This window comes from Siphateles boraxobius, unplaced genomic scaffold, assembly GCF_051911475.1.
Source record: "Siphateles boraxobius isolate OS27281-9 unplaced genomic scaffold, OSU_SipBor_1 2, whole genome shotgun sequence".
NCBI lineage: Eukaryota > Metazoa > Chordata > Actinopteri > Cypriniformes > Leuciscidae > Siphateles > Siphateles boraxobius.
In genome coordinates, this window is record NW_027508810.1 from 4,438,163 (window position 1) to 4,458,077 (window position 19,915).

General features: G+C 41.2%; 1 protein-coding gene across 6 annotated transcripts in view; it reads left to right on the plus strand.

The window, feature by feature from the left end:
* Nucleotides 1-19,915, plus strand: part of st3gal5 (ST3 beta-galactoside alpha-2,3-sialyltransferase 5) — a 62,507-nt gene that overhangs the window by 12,509 nt on the left and 30,083 nt on the right. For all 6 annotated transcript variants that reach the window (XM_077235726.1, XM_077235725.1, XM_077235729.1 and 3 more), the window contains exons 2-3: nucleotides 11,987-12,106; nucleotides 12,219-12,339. In XM_077235726.1, the coding sequence (XP_077091841.1) occupies nucleotides 12,069-12,106; nucleotides 12,219-12,339 (159 nt within the window). In that variant the 5' untranslated portion in view covers nucleotides 11,987-12,068. The remainder of the gene's footprint in view (nucleotides 1-11,986; nucleotides 12,107-12,218; nucleotides 12,340-19,915) is intronic.

Genomic DNA, 19,915 nt, shown 5'->3' on the forward strand with positions numbered 1-19,915 from the left:
TTTGCAAACATGTCTAAGGATTTCGACACAGGGGAAGACTTGCATTTTTTTTAACCAGACATATTTATTTGAACCCGAATACACGGACGCACCAGATTCACGTCAGCAGCGTCACTGGCCTCATGAACGCGGATTGACAACAGAACCGGAAGAGAATACAATGCTGAATAAAGTCGTCGTTTTTGTTATTTTTGGAACAAAATGTATTTTCGATGCTTCAAAAAATTCTAACTAACCCCCTGAGGTCACGTGGACTACTTTGATGATGTCTTTATTGCATTTCTGGACAAGGACAGTATACCATACATAGATTTTCAATGGAGGGACAAAAAGCTCTCGGACTAAATCTAAAATATCTTAAACTGTGTTCCGAAGATGAACGGAGGTCTTACGGGCTTGGAACGACATGTGGGTGAGTCATTAATGACATAATTTTCATTTTTTAAAGCAAGCGGTTAGAACTTTGATTGTGAACTTTATTGTGGCCGTTCGAAAGGGAACTACTCGGTTACTATCATAACCTCAGTTCCCTGAGAGAGGGAATGAGTATTGCGTAGCCGGCCGCACTATAGTAACCTGGCGAGTTGTCGCTTCAGTCGTTAACCCTGCTATAATAGCGAATTCAGGGGACTATTATAGGCTAAGGCCACACCCCCTTGGCACGTCAGAGGTGCCCGCGCCATTGGATGTGCAGTTGCCGCAGCACAGCCGATGAGCGAGCCAGATGCTCAATGTGCTAGCTGTGCAGCTGCAAATGCGTTTTACACATAGGCTTCAGAAAATCGAGGAAAAGGAGTTTCCCCCCGGTCCTCCAGTAGGTGCTTCCATGGCGGTTTCAGTTGTGCTTCCTCCTCCTTTGGGAACAAACAAGCATTACGCTGAAATAGAGCGTGCTGAGCGTGCATAATGCAATCCAGGAGCAGTGATCCGCCAAACCTCCCTTATTGCAGCCGCACACATTTCTTCTGATTTTATTTTGTAATAATGAGTAACGAAGATGCTTAGTGGAAATATATCGGAGTAAAAGTATACATTTTATCTAGGATATTGTAGTGGAGTAAAAGTGAAAGTTGACATAAATTTATATAGCGAAGTAAAGTACAGATACGTGAAATTTCTACTTAAGTACAGTAACGAAGTATTTGTACTCCGTTACATTACAACACTGGGTAACTCAACATCCCCCTTCACATGCTCCAAATCCACGCAAAATAGTCTAGTTTGTTTGTGCTTCTTTGGGCTGTTTTGCTGCTTCGGTTTTTAAAATATTAGACATTGAATTATAGACGATGATGTCACCAGCCCCGGACCTGCCCCACATTTACCCAAAAAAGGGTAGTCTTCGAATTTGACTCGTCAGATTCCTTGACCTTATATATTTATTAATATCTCATCAGTATGCTTTATAAAATATAAAGGAGGGATGGTTAAACATCAAATGAGTCACTTTATTGAACATTACATTTAGATATGGTGAAATAAAGAGCGGCCACATTTTTCGGTATGAATTTGACCCGTCCGATTCCGTGACCCTATACTGTAGCTATATATTTATCAATATCTGATCAATATGCTTAATAAAATATAAATGGGAGATGGTCATACATCACATGAATCACTTTATTGAACATTACAGTCAGTTATGAAGAAATAAAGAGCGGTCACATTTTTCGGTAGCTATGAATTTGACCCGTCATATTCTGTGATCTCAGGGTAATATGCATTTGTAAGGAAAAACTGTAGGATCTCCAACATTATTGGGTAATTAATTATGGATCACCTGCAGACGCATAATAATCTTCGTAAACCCCACAATTTCTCTGTTCACGCTCCCCTTCATCTGCCAGTAAATGTAATGCTCGTATCAGCTCTGCCACCGCTATGCTCCCTTCCAGCAACTCTAAATACCTGTTGCCGAGCCCCACCTTGATGCAGTGATTGACAGGGCGGGGGCGTAATCGGCTCAGAATACATTTTCAATTTGCACATTGAATTTTGCTTCATTCATTGCGGGACATTTAATGAAAATGAAATCGCAAGTGTCTTAACTGTGAGTGTAAATGCAATTAAGAAAAATAAAATTGAAATGATCATTTTGCTATAGTTTTTGCTTGAACATGTTAAAATATCTGATAATTTCTGTAATTCTTTTAATTTTGCAACTTATAAAGCGTTAAATATGTATTCAATTTACATATTAAAACTACTGTATGAAATGGCAAATGTAAATCATATAATTGATTTTTCATTTTGCACAAACGTTGCACAAATGTAATGGAAAATTTAAATTCAAATGCAGAAATGCATTCCCATTTTACATATTGCATTGTCATTTTGCATATTACATTTCAAATTGAATATTGCTACTCATTTGCTTTCATAGTCCTCCACACCTTTTCTATTAAAAAAAAACACAGACAACAAAACAACAAATATCTAACTGAAAATGTTGTTCTTAAATTTCATTCCTTTGTCGAAACACACATTCCTGCTGCAGCTGGTATCAGGGACATGAGAGTATTATACTTGTTTAAATTAAATGAACATTGCATTTATTGTATACACAATGCAATGTGTGATTCAGAATATGGGTAAATCACCTGTGAAAAATTAAACCTTAAGTAAACTTCCTTCCTGTCGCCTTTTAACAACAATTATTGTCATTGCCATAACATAACACAACAGAGTCCTTCAGTCCAGATTATGTTCCTTCAGTTTTTTTTAATCCAGATTAAGTGCCAAGTCCTTAAACACAGCCACTGTTCTCATAGCTTTTAAATTTTTAGAGAACTCGATAGATCAAGTTTAAATCTTAAAAAAAGAAGATTGCACTTAGAAAATGTACATTTGTGAATGTGAAATTTAGCCAGCAGAAAAATCACATTCACATTTCACATTCATGAAAACTAAAAATTACATTTCTATATGTAAACTCAAAGTTAGGATTCACATAACATTTGATAAAATCACAGATGTCACACCAAAATGTCACTGTGAGAGAGCAGTTCCAAAATAAATGTAAAGAAGTTTCAGGTTTCTCTTAACAGAAAGAGTAGAGCATTCCATGCTTTACCAAGAACTCAGAATAATTACAAATTGAACCATTTTGATTGAAAAGTTGAGATACAAAAATAATTAAATTTTTAAACCAACTATCAAAGAAAAGAGATTTATGTTTATACAGTAGGTCCTTATTATTCCAAATTATATAAGAGTGAGGTGTAAAATTGTGTTTAAAGATGAGGGACCAAGCTAATAACATTTGCCTATGAAAAAGAGATCATTTGATAGGGATTTTCATTATGTTATAATAACAGGTTAATAAGAATTTTAAACCCCCTAGTTTAGAATAAATAAAATTAGGGATCAGAAAAGAGCTTTCCGTTTGACACTATTCCTGAGCCCTCTGGCATTAAAAGACATTAATGACAATGACATATAAACAATGAACAATATAATGAAAAAAAAAAATAAGTGAATGAACCAAAGAAAAGCTACACCCGTTCAACTCACTTTCCTCAAAAAGTGCGAGCAACCACAAAAAAAGCCCTCCTACTAAAATATAAACTAAAGTGTTCATATTTAAGTTCAGAAAATAACAAATATTAAACTTAAATTTCTTTTTTCAAGTAGTAGTAACCATTGGTAACCAAAGAGAAATAACAAATTAAACCAATATTTAGTCAAAAGCCTTTCAATAGAATAATATTTATCTATATTTATAAAGGGAAGGCTATAGCTATTGATATTAATATGAAGTAGTCTGCTTAATACCATGAAGATGTTAATATGTACTTCTAGGGCAAAAAGAAACCCCAATAGATTTGACTAAGCAACCATTCCCCTTAAAAAAGAGATAAACAAACAAATAACTGAAATGTACCACAGATCCTAAAAAGCAGATCGCATGCTAATGACTGAAAGAAACTGTTGCATATGATTAAATGTTACTAGGCTACTAAGTAGGCCTGCTGTTGGCTATATCTTTAGCGGCCAGTCTTTTACCCTCAATGACAGCAAAGGGACCGTGAAAGCCAGCCCTCTTCCCTTCCCTCCTCGCCTTCTCTACCATCGGCCACAGAAGAGTCCCTGCATCCTTATCTTTCTGCGAGAGATCCTCGAAGACCTTAATCTTCTTCTCCCTGAGCAAGTCAGAGGTTTTGGTGTCTTTCCAAACTGTGTCCCGCTGGGAACGCGATGAGAACAGGACAATTATGTGACGGAAGGATTGTTCCGCAGCAGAACGAGGTCCCAGTCGATGAGCGATGTCAATTCCACGGTGCAGATCAGCAGCGATGCTTGGGGAAACCTGGATAAAGCGGTCGACGATCATCTGCTTCACGTTCTCTCCTGATTTCTCCGGAATACCAGCGACACGCAGATTCAACCTTCTCTTGTAAGCATCCAAATTGTTACATCGATCACGAAGTTCGATGTTTTCTTTCTCCAGTTTTCCGATTTTCCTTTGCATTTCGTCAGATTTTTCATTCAAACACTTAACCTGTTCTCCTCGGATTTCGAGAGAGCTAATTATCTGTTTAATAGAGTTCGAGTTCTCAATGACCGTCTTTTCAACTCCTTGAATTCGGCGCAAAGTCTCTTCGTGCATGGCTTCCATTCTCTGCATGAATCTCATTAGCATAGTGTCACTCACCACTGGACTATCAGAACTCGGTTTGCTTTTTTTGGCGGGATTGTGTTCAGGTGAATCGGGTGAAGGCACGAAACCACCAGACTGTCCAGTAACTTTCTCCATATCAGTGCTTAGAGTTCTCCTTATAACTGTGCATAGCAAGATGAGTGTCTTCTTTTTCTTCCATATTCTCAAGTCAGCGCAGCAGTTGTAGCAAAAGCACGTGCTAGCATGTTATTGCACTAACTAGCTAGGAGAAGAAGAAAAAATGCGTCTGCAAAGCTTAAAGTTTAAAGAAAAAAAGGCTGTTAAAGTGCGGCTATTCAAAATTATTTCTGTACATTAACAGTTTAAAAATAAAACCGGGATTTGAGCAAACGTTTTTAAGAGCTACAGCTTCTTACAGTCTTCTCACGATGCCATCTTGGCCTCGCCTCGTCAAGCGGTATTTTTCATGATTTGTTTATTAAGCCATTCTTTCCTCTACAATTCTTTCCAAACAGAGCTATTCAAGTCGTCTGATGATTTATATTTATTGCAGAAAAACAAAATATCGCAGTGTCCGTTTTTTCCCCCCAATATCGTCCAGCCTATATGGTAGCCTACTAAAGATTATTAATGTAATATGGTATTTATATATTTGCTGTTTATTATCATAGTATGTCACCACATAATCTACTAATACCATGGCATTTTTAACTTTTGTTTAATATAAAGGGTTTAATATACCTAAAGCATGTGAATGTATGTTTGTAAAACAAAGAAAATGTGGCCAAGAACTGATTTTACACTGCTCACACTTTTAGTTTGGTTCTCTTGGTTTTTTTGGTCTGGACCAAAATATGTATTGTATATGTAACGTTTATAGCTCAACATGATGAAATGTTAGAGTGTGATCAATATGTTATTCTAATGTTGATCTAGCTTACTGCTGGTCTCATACAGACAAACTAACAAATAGAATAACATTATTAAACTGCATTGAGTGTGAAAGTTATAGTGAAACAGCGCTGCGTTACCTCACAAGTTTCATTCGTCTAATAAACTGACCTGACAGTGTGAGTATTAATTCAGCACTTGCGGGTAGTTCTCTTTCAAGCATACGTTTCGATGTCTCACTATGGGATACGCTCCTTCCGCGTATTCCTCAGAAGCCCTTTTACATTACGCCAGCCCCAATTGGCTGGCAGACCTGACGTAGTGTCTGGGAGTGGCTCCCCCACCCCTCAGTATAAGAGGAGCAACACAACGTCCTCACGATATTCAAAAACCTCTTCTCGCTTCACACCAGAAGCCTAGAAGCCTACAAACTGTATACGAACTTTCGGACGAATTACTGGCCACCACACCGTTTTTCGCCTGCCTCCTTCGATTAGCATTCCAGCCGATTGCAAGGATTGTTCGATGCTACGATGGCTTTAGCAATGCAGAATATTCTGAGTAGTGAGGGAGATTCCGTGCGACTCTGTTCCTGCAGGAATAAAATGTCATGCAAGGACACACACCAGGTCTGCTCTGCATGTCTCGGGCTGAAACATGCTCAATTGGCGATCGAGAATCCCGGCACTTGTGAACAATGCGCACGCTTCACCATGAAGAGCCTTCGTCGCAGACTAGCACAGATCCCCTTATGACACCTAGCCCCGCGCCAGCTGCCGCAGGTATCCATTCCTGTAGAACTGCCCACCACGGCAGCCCTATCCTGGAGTGAGCAGCTTGACATGCGCATGCCTCTTCCCAGTCTGCTCAGCACGGATGAGGAAGAGGACGCGCTCGATTTCGAGGAAGGGGGGCAATCGGATTTTCTTCTCTCTGACGAAGAGGAAGATTTCGAGGACTCTCCATTCCTCCCCCGGACTGCACACCCAGCACAGCTCCTCGCTCCGGCGGTACCCACGGAAGAGGCGGGAGGGGGACCATCCTCCCCGCTTCTCAGTGTTGATCTGCAAGATGTGTGCATATGCGCTGCAGGGAAACTAAATATTCCGTGGCCGACCGTGGTAGCAGAGACTGCAAAGTCTCGCTATGAGGGAAAGAGGCTGCCGAGTGCAAAACGGGCAGCACGACAGCTCCTTCCTGTTTTCCCAGAAATACTGGAGGAGGTCGCGGTTACATGGAAGGACAAGCCGTTCACCAGCAAGAGGACCGTGCAGGGAGGCTCCGTTCTTGATGTGGAGGGGATGGAAAAGGAAGGCCTTCTCTCGAATGCCCCCCATGTAGCCATTAGTTGCCGCACACCTGCAACCTAAGCGCACGGCGGCTGCAAATCCGACGTTGCCATCTAAAGCTGACCGTTTCCAGTCGAGTATGACGGAACGAGCTTATAAAGCAGTCGCACTCTCCGTCAGGGTTATGAACGCGATCTCTCTGCTGGCCGCATACCAAGCGGAGCTGCAGGGCGAAGTGTCTACCATGCCAGGTCAGACACACTGGGAAGAGATCTGTGTCGTCATGGATCTCTCTCCGCGTCTTCAGAGATGCGCGGTTCAAGCCGTCGGGAAAGCCATGGCCACAATGGTTATCCAGGAGAGGGGACGATGGCTTAATCTGGCTAATCTCTTTGACAGGGAAAAAGAAGCCATCTTGGACGCACCGGTCGTTTCAGAGGGCATTTTCGGCTCAGCTCTGACACTGATGCAAAATAGATGCGAAGAGAAAAAGAGGGATGATGAGGCCTTGCAACTCTGTATGCCCAGAAAGATGCAGACTGCACCACCTCCACCACCCCGACCAACCCGACAGACCTTCGCACAAGCCAGGGCCCGCCCACCCCCCAACTTTCGCATTCCGAAATGGCAGAGACCTAACGTGAATGCAGTGGGTCAGAGTGGAGGACAGGAACAGAAAACTGCCTGGCCGAGGAAGAACTATCCGCCTGCAGCAGCTCAGACGGCCCAGCCAGCTCCTCAACCTCATCCTCATCCCCATCTTCAGGGAGCGAGGAGGAAGAAGACTGTTTGACAGGGTCTTCCCCAGGGAAGGGAGTCAACTACCCCCCAGTTCGCTAGCTCCCGACCCTCAGTCATTCAGCGTTCGTTGAGTCACGAGTGCCACTGTTCACAGATGTTCTGTGGGGAAAACAGAGCCCGGTTGGGCCAGGGGAAGCAGAGCGGTGAAAAGGAAAAGACACGGTGCAGTGGTGCACACCAACCCACTAGTCACAAGCACTTTTCATGTTCAAAATTCAATAAAGTTTTCACTGTACCCCCAGAAAATGTTGCAAAACACAATGCCCCAAAAAAAGTTGCAAAACATATTCACAGAACACATAACATCACCTCGGGGAACTATGGTTCCCTTAGAGATGATGAGCCATTCAGACTATGTCCAAGCACAGAGTGCTCACACATGCGCAGTACAGACCACAAACTCGTTTTCGACTCAGCCACAAGATGCCACCAAGACGCTGCAGATAAACAATTGGCGAGAGTGCACACAGTCCCGCTGGGTATTAAAGACAATACAATTCGGGTACAGACTGCAGTTCGCCACATCCCCCCCGCATTTCAAAGGAATAATTCATTCACAGGTGCGGAGAGAGTTAAAGCACGTTCTTCAGGAAGAGATTTGCTCCCTGTTGGAAAAAAGGGCGATAAGAGTGGTCCCACCCGAACAAAGCCACAGTGGGTTTTACTCGAGATACTTTCTCGTTCCAAAGAAAGGAACTCATGCCCTTCGTCCCATATTAGATCTACGTGCACTGAACAAATACTTAAGAAAGTACAAGTTCAGAATGCTCACTCATTCTACACTCCTAAAACTGGTGCGCCCAGGCGATTGGTTTACATCAATCGACCTGAAAGACGCATATTTTCACATAAAGATATACCCACCTCACAGGAAATTCCTAAGGTTTACTTTCCTCGGAGTAACATACGAATACCTAGTCCTGCCATTTGGCATGTCTCTCAGCCCGAGAGTATTCATAAAGTGTACAGAAGCGGCTCTGACACCGCTCAGGGAAAAAGGCATTTGTCTCGCTACTTACATAGACGACTGGCTGGTGACAGCTCAGACAGAGCGAGAAGTGAGAGATCACACAATCATGCTTCTGGAACACATACAGAAACTGGGCTTAAAACTGAACACCGAAAAAAGTGTTTTGATTCCCGCACAGTCTATAACATATCTGGGGCTGTCACTGGACTCAGTGACCTTCAGAGCGCGACTGTCAAACGGCAGGGTGGAAAAATTCACCCGATGTCTGGCCGAATTTCAGAGGGGGAAAAATGTGTCCTTCTGCACATGCCTCAGGCTACTGGGACTGATGGCCTCAGCCCTAATAGTTATTTCCTTGGGCAGACTGTTTATGAGAGAATTTCAGCGTTGGGTAGCGTCTCTGAGGTTGGACCCATTAAGGCACTCCCGAAGGAGAGTGAGAGTGACGTCAGAGGCACTTAGCCTTACCACTGCGCCAGTGGAAATACCCAACCTTTCTGGTTCAGGGGGTTCCCATGGGCGTGGTTCAAGCCAGAAAAGTCATAACGACGGACGTGTCATTGTCCGGTTGGGGGGGCATTTACGAGGGCAGGATAGTGAATGGGGTCATCATCTGACCAATCTTCACATAAACTATCTGGAAATGCTGGCCGTTTTTCTGACGTTGAAGCATTTTCTCCCTTTTCTGAAAGGACATGTTCTCGTGAGAACTGACAACACCACTGTTGTGGCTCATATAACTTGACAGGGAGGCCTCAGATCACTTACCTTGCACATGCTGGCACACAAACTGATTTTGTGCAGCAATGCCAATCTTTCATCCCTGAGAGCGACGCACGTACAGGGTGTCATGAAACAGGGTGCGGATCTGCTGTCCCGGGGCAATCCACTTTACGGGGAGTGGAAATTGAACAGGCAGGTGGTCGAACAGATCTGGGAAATATATGGCAGGGCGACAGTGGACTTGTACGCGTCCCACGACAATGCACAGTGTCCTCTGTCTTTCTCCCTGAAAGATCAGAATGCGTCTCTGGGGATAGACGCGCTGGCACACGATTGGCCCCGCACTCTCCTTTATGCGTTCCCACCGATAGCGTTAATAACCAGGGGGGGAGATCTTTCATCCCCACCCAGAACGCTTGGCACTATGGGCCTGGCCAGTGAGTGGTTCAATTTGAATACAACTGGTCTATCTGGCAGAGTTATTAGAACCATACAGAATGCTAGAGCTTCGTCGACTAGGTCTCTATGAATGCAAATGGGGCGTGTTTGAGCGCTGGTGAGCAGCTAAGCGCGAGATTCCTTTTCAGTGCTCAGTGGCAGTCATTCTATCATTTCTACTGGTTTGATAGACCAAGGGAAAGCGTTTTCAACCATAAAAGTCTATTTGGCCGCTATTTCTGCTTGTCACATAGGTTTTGATAATAAAACCGCTGGGCAGCATCCTTTAGTAAGAAGGTTCATGAAGGGCGCGCGTCGCACATGCAGTATTGAGTGTTGGAGTTGAGTCATGACTCGTGCAGCCCTGGAGGCGGTGCTGTGGTTGGCAGGAGACTTCGAGGCAGGCTATCTGGCAATACAGGAGTTAGGATATCCCATAGTGAGACACCGAAACGTATGCTTGAAAGAGAACAATAGGTTATTTGCGTAACCCCGGTTCTCTGATAGCATTAAGTGAGGTGTCTCACCAGATCACCCTCCTTGCTGTGTGAAGCGAGAAAGAGGTGTGCTTGTTTTGAATGTCGTGATGACGTTGTGTTGCTCCTCTTATACTGAGGGGTGGGGGAGCCACTCCCAGACACTACGTCAGGTCTGCCAGCCAATTGGGGCTGGCGTAATGTAATAGGGCTTCTGAGGAATACGCGGAAGGGGCGTATCACGTAGTGAGACACCTCACTTAATGCTATCAGAGAACCGGGGTTACGCAAGTAACCTATTGTTCGTTAGAGTGAAATGTCATCAACCTATGCCTTTGTCATTGTAAGAGGTTAGCGACCCCTAGCGGCAAAAAAACAAAACATATTGTAGCTTTAAAGGTACATTGTGTAATATTCCTGAGTAGGGCTGGATGATTTTGGCTAAAATCATAATCTCGATTAATCGAACAAGTTACGTCGATTACGATTATTGAACGTTTATTAAAAAAAAATTCTTTCTCATGTGTCACTGGCAAGGCTTATACTGTAAATATGTTCACGGTTATTTTTTTTTAATGAAAGAATGCATAATCCTATCTTTGTGATTATAAAAAAAGGAAACACACAGATAGCTTTTAATGCTTACTTATTAAATATTTCAAACAATTGAATCAAACAAAGCATACAATGCTTGAAATAAAAACGTCTTATAAAAAAAGTGATTAAGTTTTAATGCAAAAAGAAAGTTTCCTAAAAATGTAGAAAATAGTTCTTTTTGTAAACAAAATAAATTATTGTAAATATTGCCATCTTAAAAGTAAAATATAACTTGTATAAAACTAAAAAAACTAATCCTTTTCATATTGTGTAGCATTTGTAAATGCTTGTGTTATCGAAACCTGCTTTGTGGAGTGGAGGCACTTGTTGCTGGGCGTTTGTCAGTCTCTCTCTTTTTTCGCGTGTTTCTTTGGTACAAGCGGCTCCTGTTGCTGAGTTGACTCAGTGTTTGAGCTCCCTTTCACACAGAGATTATAGTTTGCTTATGAGCTGCGATTTCTCTCGAGAAACCACGCTTGTGCATTTTTTTTTCTCTGATTCGATCATAAACTAGCGCATTACGAACCGTTTCACGCTGGCGAACGATCCCGACTTAGCGCCATCATTACGACACGGCATTCATTACGGCTTTTGTTCACACAGCGCGCGTTCCAGGACTGAACACGGCAATGTTACTATGTCCCCAACCTGGCATCAATCTCGGGTCGTGTTTGCGTTCACACAGAAGGTGTTTGTTCTGTCAATTTCCCGGGATCAACGCGCTGTGTGAAAGGGGCTCATGTTGCTTCAATGTCGCAGACTGGACGGGGCGGAGTTACGTGACTACACACGCGGTAATATGTATTAAGGGGAAAGTACTTTAACACACAGTGGGGGGAAATATTAATAGGATTAAAAAACCGAAATAACCGACATGGTAAAATTACGTCGGTTATAGGGTCTGAATTTCGGTTTCGATTATTTTTCGATTAATCATCCAGCCCTATTTCTGAGGATCTATTGACAGAAATGCAATATAAGATCCATAGCTATGTTTTCAGTGGTGTATAAGACCTTGCATAATGAACCTTTTGTTTTTATTATCTTACCTGAGTTTGCATTTCAACCAAACCTGACAAAATTGTGAACACACCCTCAAATGCAAGATTGAATTAACTGCGTCAGCACTGCATTATTTGTGCTATTTATGTGATCTGTCTGGTTTTTGTTCTGCTTTTAGGTGTCGTCCGTCTCATGCGGTAGCGAGGGCTTCTTGTTTTAGGCAGGAGAAGTAAAGAGTGACTTTGTGATCAGATGCCACCATGAGGAAGGCTGTCAAACCGTGGCTTTTTCAACCCAGGTAAACCGTAGACATGATCATATTAAAATGTCTTACTTACCTGTAAACAATTAAAACATGTTTAACATTCACCTAAAAATGTAATTTTACTAATCTGACCCTTTTTACTTAGCAGAAGGCTGTTTATTCTTCTTCTGAGCTTGGCATTGATTACACTGGCAATTTTAAAACTGCCTCTGTTTCACACGGACCCAAAGTCTGTTGAAGTGCCAGTAGACCCCATCTACCAAGAGGTATCTCTTTTTTAAATTTTACATCAGAATTAGAAAGTATCTATACCATTTCTGTGGTCCACCCAAATTAATTTAGCTTCGATGGGCTTAATCAAATCATAATGGATACATTTTTAATGTATTTTTACATTTTTTATTTGGAGAATTTTGTGGTGTTGATTCACAAATATAAATGGAGTAGTCTAGATTGCATTTGTGGTGCAAGATTTGAACAGATTCTCAGAAACGCTCTTAAAAGGGTTAATTCACCCAAAAATGAAAACTGTCATTAATTACTCACCCTCATGTCATTCCAAACCCTTAAGACTTTCGTTCATCTTCGGAGCACAAATGAAAATGTTTTTGATGTAATCTTAAAGATTTCTGTTCCTCCATTGACCGCTACACAACTAACACTTTGATGCTTCAAAAAGTTCATAAAGAGATTGTAAAACTAATCCATATGGATTGGGCGGTTTAGTCAAAATTTTCAGAAGATACTCGATCGCTTTATATGATGAACATAATGAATATAGGCTTTTATTCACATATAAACATTCTTCAACTCACATGTCAGTTGTGTTAAACAGAAGCTCAAGCATGTTCGCTTGACGTCCGATAACCAATGAGGTTCATTCTCGTGTTACGCAGCACATTTGATCTTCCGCAAGAGGTTTGTTCTCACGCATCAAGCAGGTTCGGCTGGGTCTTCTGTTTATGTTCACTGATCAATGTTTATATGTGAATAAAATACTAAATTTAATAATAATTAGTAGTTTTATTTATAAAGCGTCTTTCCGTGGCTCAAGGTCGCTTTACATTGTACATTACAGTACATTTACACACCCGTACACACATTACAATCACATAAGGACACATTTAGTCACATTATCCAAAATACACGTTAAATAGATATGTTTTTAGCTGAGTCTTGATTGTAGCCACAGATGAGATATTACGAAGTATAAGGGGCAGTGAATTCCATAATTTAGGAGCATTAACACTAAATGACCTTGAGATGAAAAATGAAAAGGGGATGGACAATAATCCAAGTTCAGCTGATCTAAGGGACCGAGCAGGGCGGTAGGTGTAAAGTAGATCAGGCAGATATGGAGGTTGTTGTAAACTTCTTCCTTCTTCAGTGTAGAAAAACTCAGAAGCGAAAACCAGGAGACTTATTTAAGCAGGATTCTTTATTTGCTGTAGTCTGCTCCGGACCCAAGTCAAGTGAAGTCTAACTAAGGCAGTATACATTGAGTTCATATATACATTTCAAGGGGGAGGGATTACATTGTGATGTAAATGAGCTGAGACAACGAGAACAGGAAAAGGCATAGACTTCTCGTACTGAGATGAGACAAATGGTCTCAGTAATAAAATAACAGGTGTTCAAACTTGCTCAGCATGACTCTTCCCCCGGTAAACAACGAGAACAGGAAAAGCCTAGCCTTCTCGTACTGAGATGGGACAGTCAGGAATATCCCGCTGAGAACCCCTACCGTTTGCAGAGATTTCCTGGTCTCATCATTTCTAAACTTTCTCAATATAAAATACTATTGTATTGGAAATCTAAATTAAACATTTAAATAAATTTGTAATCCTACATTTCCCCCTTTGAGAGTTCTAAATAACTCTCACAAAATACAAATTTAGACACTTAAAAGTTAAATTCTTGTAACTTGTGATCATTACAGGCTCATGCTTCTGTGTTGCTGTTTCTGCAATTGCATGCTGACACAGAAACAAACATGCAAATTTAGGGTCCGTTAAGTTCTTAAGGGTAATAGTCTTTTCTGTTTGGGACTGTCATTTCTTTGTGAGGGGCGTGAGTCATTTGTTGAATGAAACACTTGATACTGTGGACGCATAGATAGTACGCTATTAGAAGAAATAACAGCAGAATTGCTATTTCCTTTATCCACAGCCAGGGTTTCCCAATCAAGTTTCCGAACCATGAAAAATTTACTTCAGTCATCTGGTGTAATTTTGCTGAAAGATCAAGAATGTCTTGTTGGATTTTGTTCAAGTTCTCTGTTGGATCCATTAAAACCCGGTGCAGCACTCAGGTCCGATGATGGTGCAGGCTCCTTCCGTTGCTAGAATGTAATCTAAGGCCACTCTGTTCTGTAAGATCATTATCTTGTGCGAAGCGAGAGTATCTGTGATGTTACTGGTACGACAATCTTGATCATGTTGATGGATGACTGAAGGTTTCGTATGTGAGTCTCTGCGTTGTGTATTTTTTTCTTTTTCTTTTCTTTATCCTTTTGTGATAGTTGGCTCGGAAGAGGGTCAAGTTGTTTCTTGAGGTTTTCTTGTGGCTTCATACGCAGATGACGAGGTCAGTGCGTATGGGTCTCGGGAAGTCATCAGTGGTATCTGCACAGAGTAAGAAAGAAAACAAAAGACAGGAGAGCAGTATTTGTTCAAACACTAGGGTTGTAAACTTCCGAGTCTGCTAAGCAGTAGAGCAGTATTTGTTCAAACACTAGGGTTGTAAACTTTTTCTGGGTCTGCTATTGTCGTTCCATCTCTCCCTATTTCTAAATTCCTTTGACACCTAAAGAACAGTGAGGTAAGGATGGACTAGGATAGGGCCTATGAGGGAAGTCTTCACCCCAGGGTTAACCCCCGAAGCCTATTGCATTCGGTTCTTCCCGGGGCTCCTCACTGGTTCTGTGTCCTAACCTATCCCTGTTGGTGCAGGAACAACCTTACAGTGTGACACATGAGTCTAGGTTTTTCTTCCCTGACACAATACTGCAGCTGCTGTAATCAACCTCACTTGATGTGGCCCATGTCACTTTGGTTCTAATGGAGGAAAAGTCTTTGTACAGATCAATTATTGATTCAGGAGGCATCATTTTCTTCTGTGCTGCACTACCTGAACACACTTGTACAGTTGCATAGAAACAAGACTGTTTAGCTGCCATATCAGCAAGAGCATTACCTTTAGCTTCTGTAGTATTAGTTGTGAGATGTGCTTTCACTTTGATCACTGCTAATTTCTTTGGAAGTTTCATGGAAAACATTAGATCTTTCACTAATTCAGCATGCTTAATGGGGGATCCAGCAGAAGTTAGAAACTGTCTGGTTTGCCAAATGACACCAAAATCATGAATTACCCCAAAAGCATATCTGGAATCTGTGTAGATATTAGCAACTGATCCTGAAGCTAGCTTGCATGCTCTTGTTAGGGCTACTAGTTCTGCAGCTTGAGCTGAAAAATGATCTGGAAGACGTCCTGAAGCTAACACTTCCGTGGTGGACGTTAATGCATAACCTGCTCGTCTGTTACCTTTTTCTTTTACTTCACTCATAGGTGTATATGTAAGCGTAACACAATCGTGAGTAATTTCTCCTTCATCCTCTAACAAAACTTCAGTCATAGCAGACATCATACATGAGGACGGATTTGTGACAGGTGCACGCTGTAAGACAATATTTGGCATTATTGTGGACACTTCAAGAGGGCTTTTTTTACGTTTACAGTCTGACCTAACACTATTAATGATGAAAGGCCTGTGCTGTAAAATAACATTTAAGGCTGTGAGTCTACTTTAACCAGTGTCCCCCAAAGGAAAAAAACTGAGACAGTCACTTTCCTTTTGTTCTATTAAACAAAAAAAGAAGTATTTTATTCAATTCAATTCAATTCAAATTTATTTGTATAGCGCTTTTCACAATACACATTGTCTCAAAGCAGCTTTACAGAAATTGCATTTCGGAAATGTACATAGAAAAATACAGTTAGTTAATCAAGTATTAATTTATGGCATAACATATCGCCGGCTTTGAGTCGTCTCTTCACAGGCGTCGAGTCGTCTCTTCACAGGCGTTGGGGCATCTGAAGTCTCCGTGAGAGGCTGGATACAAACTGGAGCTGACGAACGCTATTTACCTCGGGACTAGCGTCCCGAGATAACAGCAGAAAGGCAGATGGGAAATAATTAGCATAGCTGATGTTCATAATGTTAATGCATTCGAACTGATTCAGCAGTATCAAAGGTTAAGCATTAAGTGAATGCTTGGTTAAAGAGATGCGTCTTTAATCTAGTTTTAAACTGGGACAGCGAGTCTGAGTCTCGTACAATATCAGGAAGGCTATTCCAGAGTTTAGGAGCTAAATGCGAGAACGCCCTCCCTCCTTTAGTGGACTTAGATATCCTAGGAATGACCAGAAGCCTCGAATTTAGTGATCTTAAAGAGCGCGATGGATTGTATGGCGATAGAAGGTCTGTTAAATACACAGGAGCTAAACCATTTAGGGCTTTATAGGTCAGTAGGAATACTTTGTAATTGATACGTAACTTAATAGGTAACCAGTGTAGAGATGATAAAATAGGTGTTATATGATCATATTTTCTTGATCTAGTAAGAACTCTAGCAGCTGCATTTTGCACTAACTGTAGCTTGTTTATTGAGGATGCAGGACAGCCAGCTAATAAAGCATTACAGTAATCTAGTCTCGAGGTCATGAATGCATGAACTAACTTTTCTGCATCAGAAACAGATAGCATGTTGCGTAGCTTAGCAATGTTTCTAAGGTGGAAAAAGGCTGTTCTTGTAATATATGAAATATGATTTTCGAAAGTCAAGTTGCGGTCTAGTATAACACCCAGGTCTTTTACTGTAGTGGATAAAGTAACAGGACATCCTTCTAAATTAAAGTTGTATTGTAAGGGATTTTGTGGGTAGTTTTTTGGACCAATAAGTAGTACCTCCGTTTTATCTGAATTTAATAGCAGGAAATTACACGTCATCCAGCATTTTATATCATTTAGACACTCTGTCAATTTAGATAAGTTAGTGTTTTCATCTGGTCGTGATGAGATATATAATTGAGTGTCATCAGCATAACAGTGGAAATTAATTCCATGTTTTCTTATAATATTACCAAGTGGCAGCATATATATTGAGAATAGCAGAGGGCCTAACACCGATCCTTGCGGCACTCCATAGGCTACTGACGTTATCTTTGATTTTTCCCCATTTAGACAGACAAAATGGTAACGGTCTGATAAGTAAGATCTAAACCAGCTTAATGCCTGTCCCTGAACACCAGTGTAGTTTTGTAGTCGATCCAGGAGTATTTTATGATCGATAGTGTCGAACGCAGCGCTTAGATCGAGTAGAACTAGTATTGAGATACAGCCTTGGTCAGAAGCTAAAAGTAAATCATTTGTAATTTTAACTAGCGCAGTTTCTGTGCTATGATGCGGTCTGAATCCCGACTGGAATTTTTCATAGATATCATTTTCTTGTAAGAAAGAGCACAATTGAGCGGACACAATTTTTTCTAGTATTTTAGACATAAATGGAAGATTTGAGATGGGTCTGTAATTTGCTAAGTTATTTGGATCTAATTGCGGTTTCTTAATGAGAGGTTTTATTACTGCCAGCTTGAATATTTTTGGAACATGACCTAAAAATAAAGACGAGTTAATAATATTAAGAAGAGGCTCTTCGACTACAGGTAACACTTCTTTCAGTAGTTTAGTGGGTATTGGATCTAATAAACATGTTGTTGGTTTCGATGCAATGATAAGTTTATTTAGCTCTTCCTGTCCTATAGTTGTAAAGCGGTGTAGTTGTTCTAGAGGGGCCATAATTGAGGCTGAATCATAAGACATCATAGAGGATTGTATATTTACAATTGTGTTTCGGATGCTTTCTATTTTCTCATTGAAGTAATTCATAAAATCATTACTACTATATTGTAATGGAATATTTTGCTCTGGTGATGTTTGTTTATTTGTTAGTCTAGCCACGGTGTTGAATAAAAACCTTGGATTATTTTGGTTATTTTCTATTAGTTTGCGGAGATGCTCAGCCCTTGCTGCTTTTAGAGCCTTTTTATAACGTGACATACTGTCTTTCCACGCGATTCTAAAGACCTCTAAATTAGTTTGTTTCCATTTACGCTCTAAGTTACGAGTTTCTCTCTTGATTGCATGCGTAGCACTGTTGTACCATGGTGCTTTAGTTTTCTCTCTTACCTTTTTTAATCTAATTGGTGCAACAATATCTAGTGTACTAGAGAACATGGTGCTCAAACTGCTAGTCATTTCCTCTAGTTCATCTGTTTGTTTGGGTGCACTGCGCAGCTGAGATAGTTCAGGTAAGCTATTTGAGAATCTATCTATAGTGGTTGGAAGGATTGTTCTGCCTGGTCGATAACGTTGCGCAACGTGACAAATTTCAGCAGTACGTATTATACAAGTTACCATGTAATGATCAGTGAGATCATCACTTTGCGGTATAATATTTATATCAGTTGGATTGGTTCCATATGATATAATTAAATCTAGTGTATGATTTAGACGATGAGTGGGACCACTGACGTTTTGCGTGACCCCAAAGGAGTTTAATAAATCTGTAAACGCAGTCCCTAACGCATCATTTGTATTATCTACGTGTATGTTAAAGTCTCCAACAATTATTGCTTTATCGACATTGACCAATAGATCTGAGAGAAAGTATGCAAACTCTTTTAGGAAATCAGCATAGGGCCCTGGAGGTCTATATAGGGTAGCCAAGGCTAGAGATAATATGGATTTGTTTCTTGCATCTAAGAGCGTAACATTTAGCACAAGTACTTCAAACGAATTAAACCTGTGACCTGTTTTCTGAGTAACATTAAGAATATCTCTATAGATTGTTGCAACACCGCCGCCACGACCGATCAGACGGGGCTCATGCTTATAACAGTATCCTGGTGGAGTGGACTCATTTAGACCGAAATAATCATTTGGTTTAAGCCAGGTTTCAGTAAGGCAAAGTACATCGAAACTATTATCTGTGACCATTTCATTTACAATAACCGCCTTAGGTGTGAGCGATCTAATGTTTAGAAGACCTAGCTTTAGAAATTGTTTTTGTTCACTGATATTTAGATTTTCTGGTTTAATTACAATAAGATTTTTGCTAGATCCTACACTAGATTTATTGTTTGGCCTCACTAAGCGAGGAATAGACACAGTTTCTATATAATGTTCTACACTACTTATATCAATTAAGTTGGGACAGCAAAGACTGTGATTTGGACTTTGACTTACTAGTCATATGGTGTGTAACGTCTTGGAGATGTTGTCCGACAGAACAGCCGCTCCGATTCTGCTGGGGTGCAGGCCATCAGCACGGTAGAGCCTAGGTCGCTCCCAGAACAGATTCCAATTATTTACAAAGAGCAGTTTCTGTTCATTACACCATGACATTAACCATTCATTTAGAGCAAATAATCTACTGAACCTTTCTTGTCCTAGTCGGTACGTGGGAAGCGGTCCAGACACGATGATCGTTGCTTCAGGCGATGTGCTGCGAACCGTCTCGATCAGGCTTCTGTAGTCCTTCTTCAGAACCTCCGTCTGCCGCAGCCTGATGTCGTTCGTCCCGGCGTGTAGGACCACAGCTCCGACGCGCTCGTCACCGTTCAGGATCTCGGGAATCTGTGCAGCGACATCAAGAACACGAGCACCAGGAAAGCAGTGAGTGCGCACCTTACGCTTACCTGAGGTAGCACGGACATGACGGACCATGGAAGTGCCGATGATCACGGCGGCGTCACGTTCCGGCTCGCGAAGAGGGGAGAAGCGGT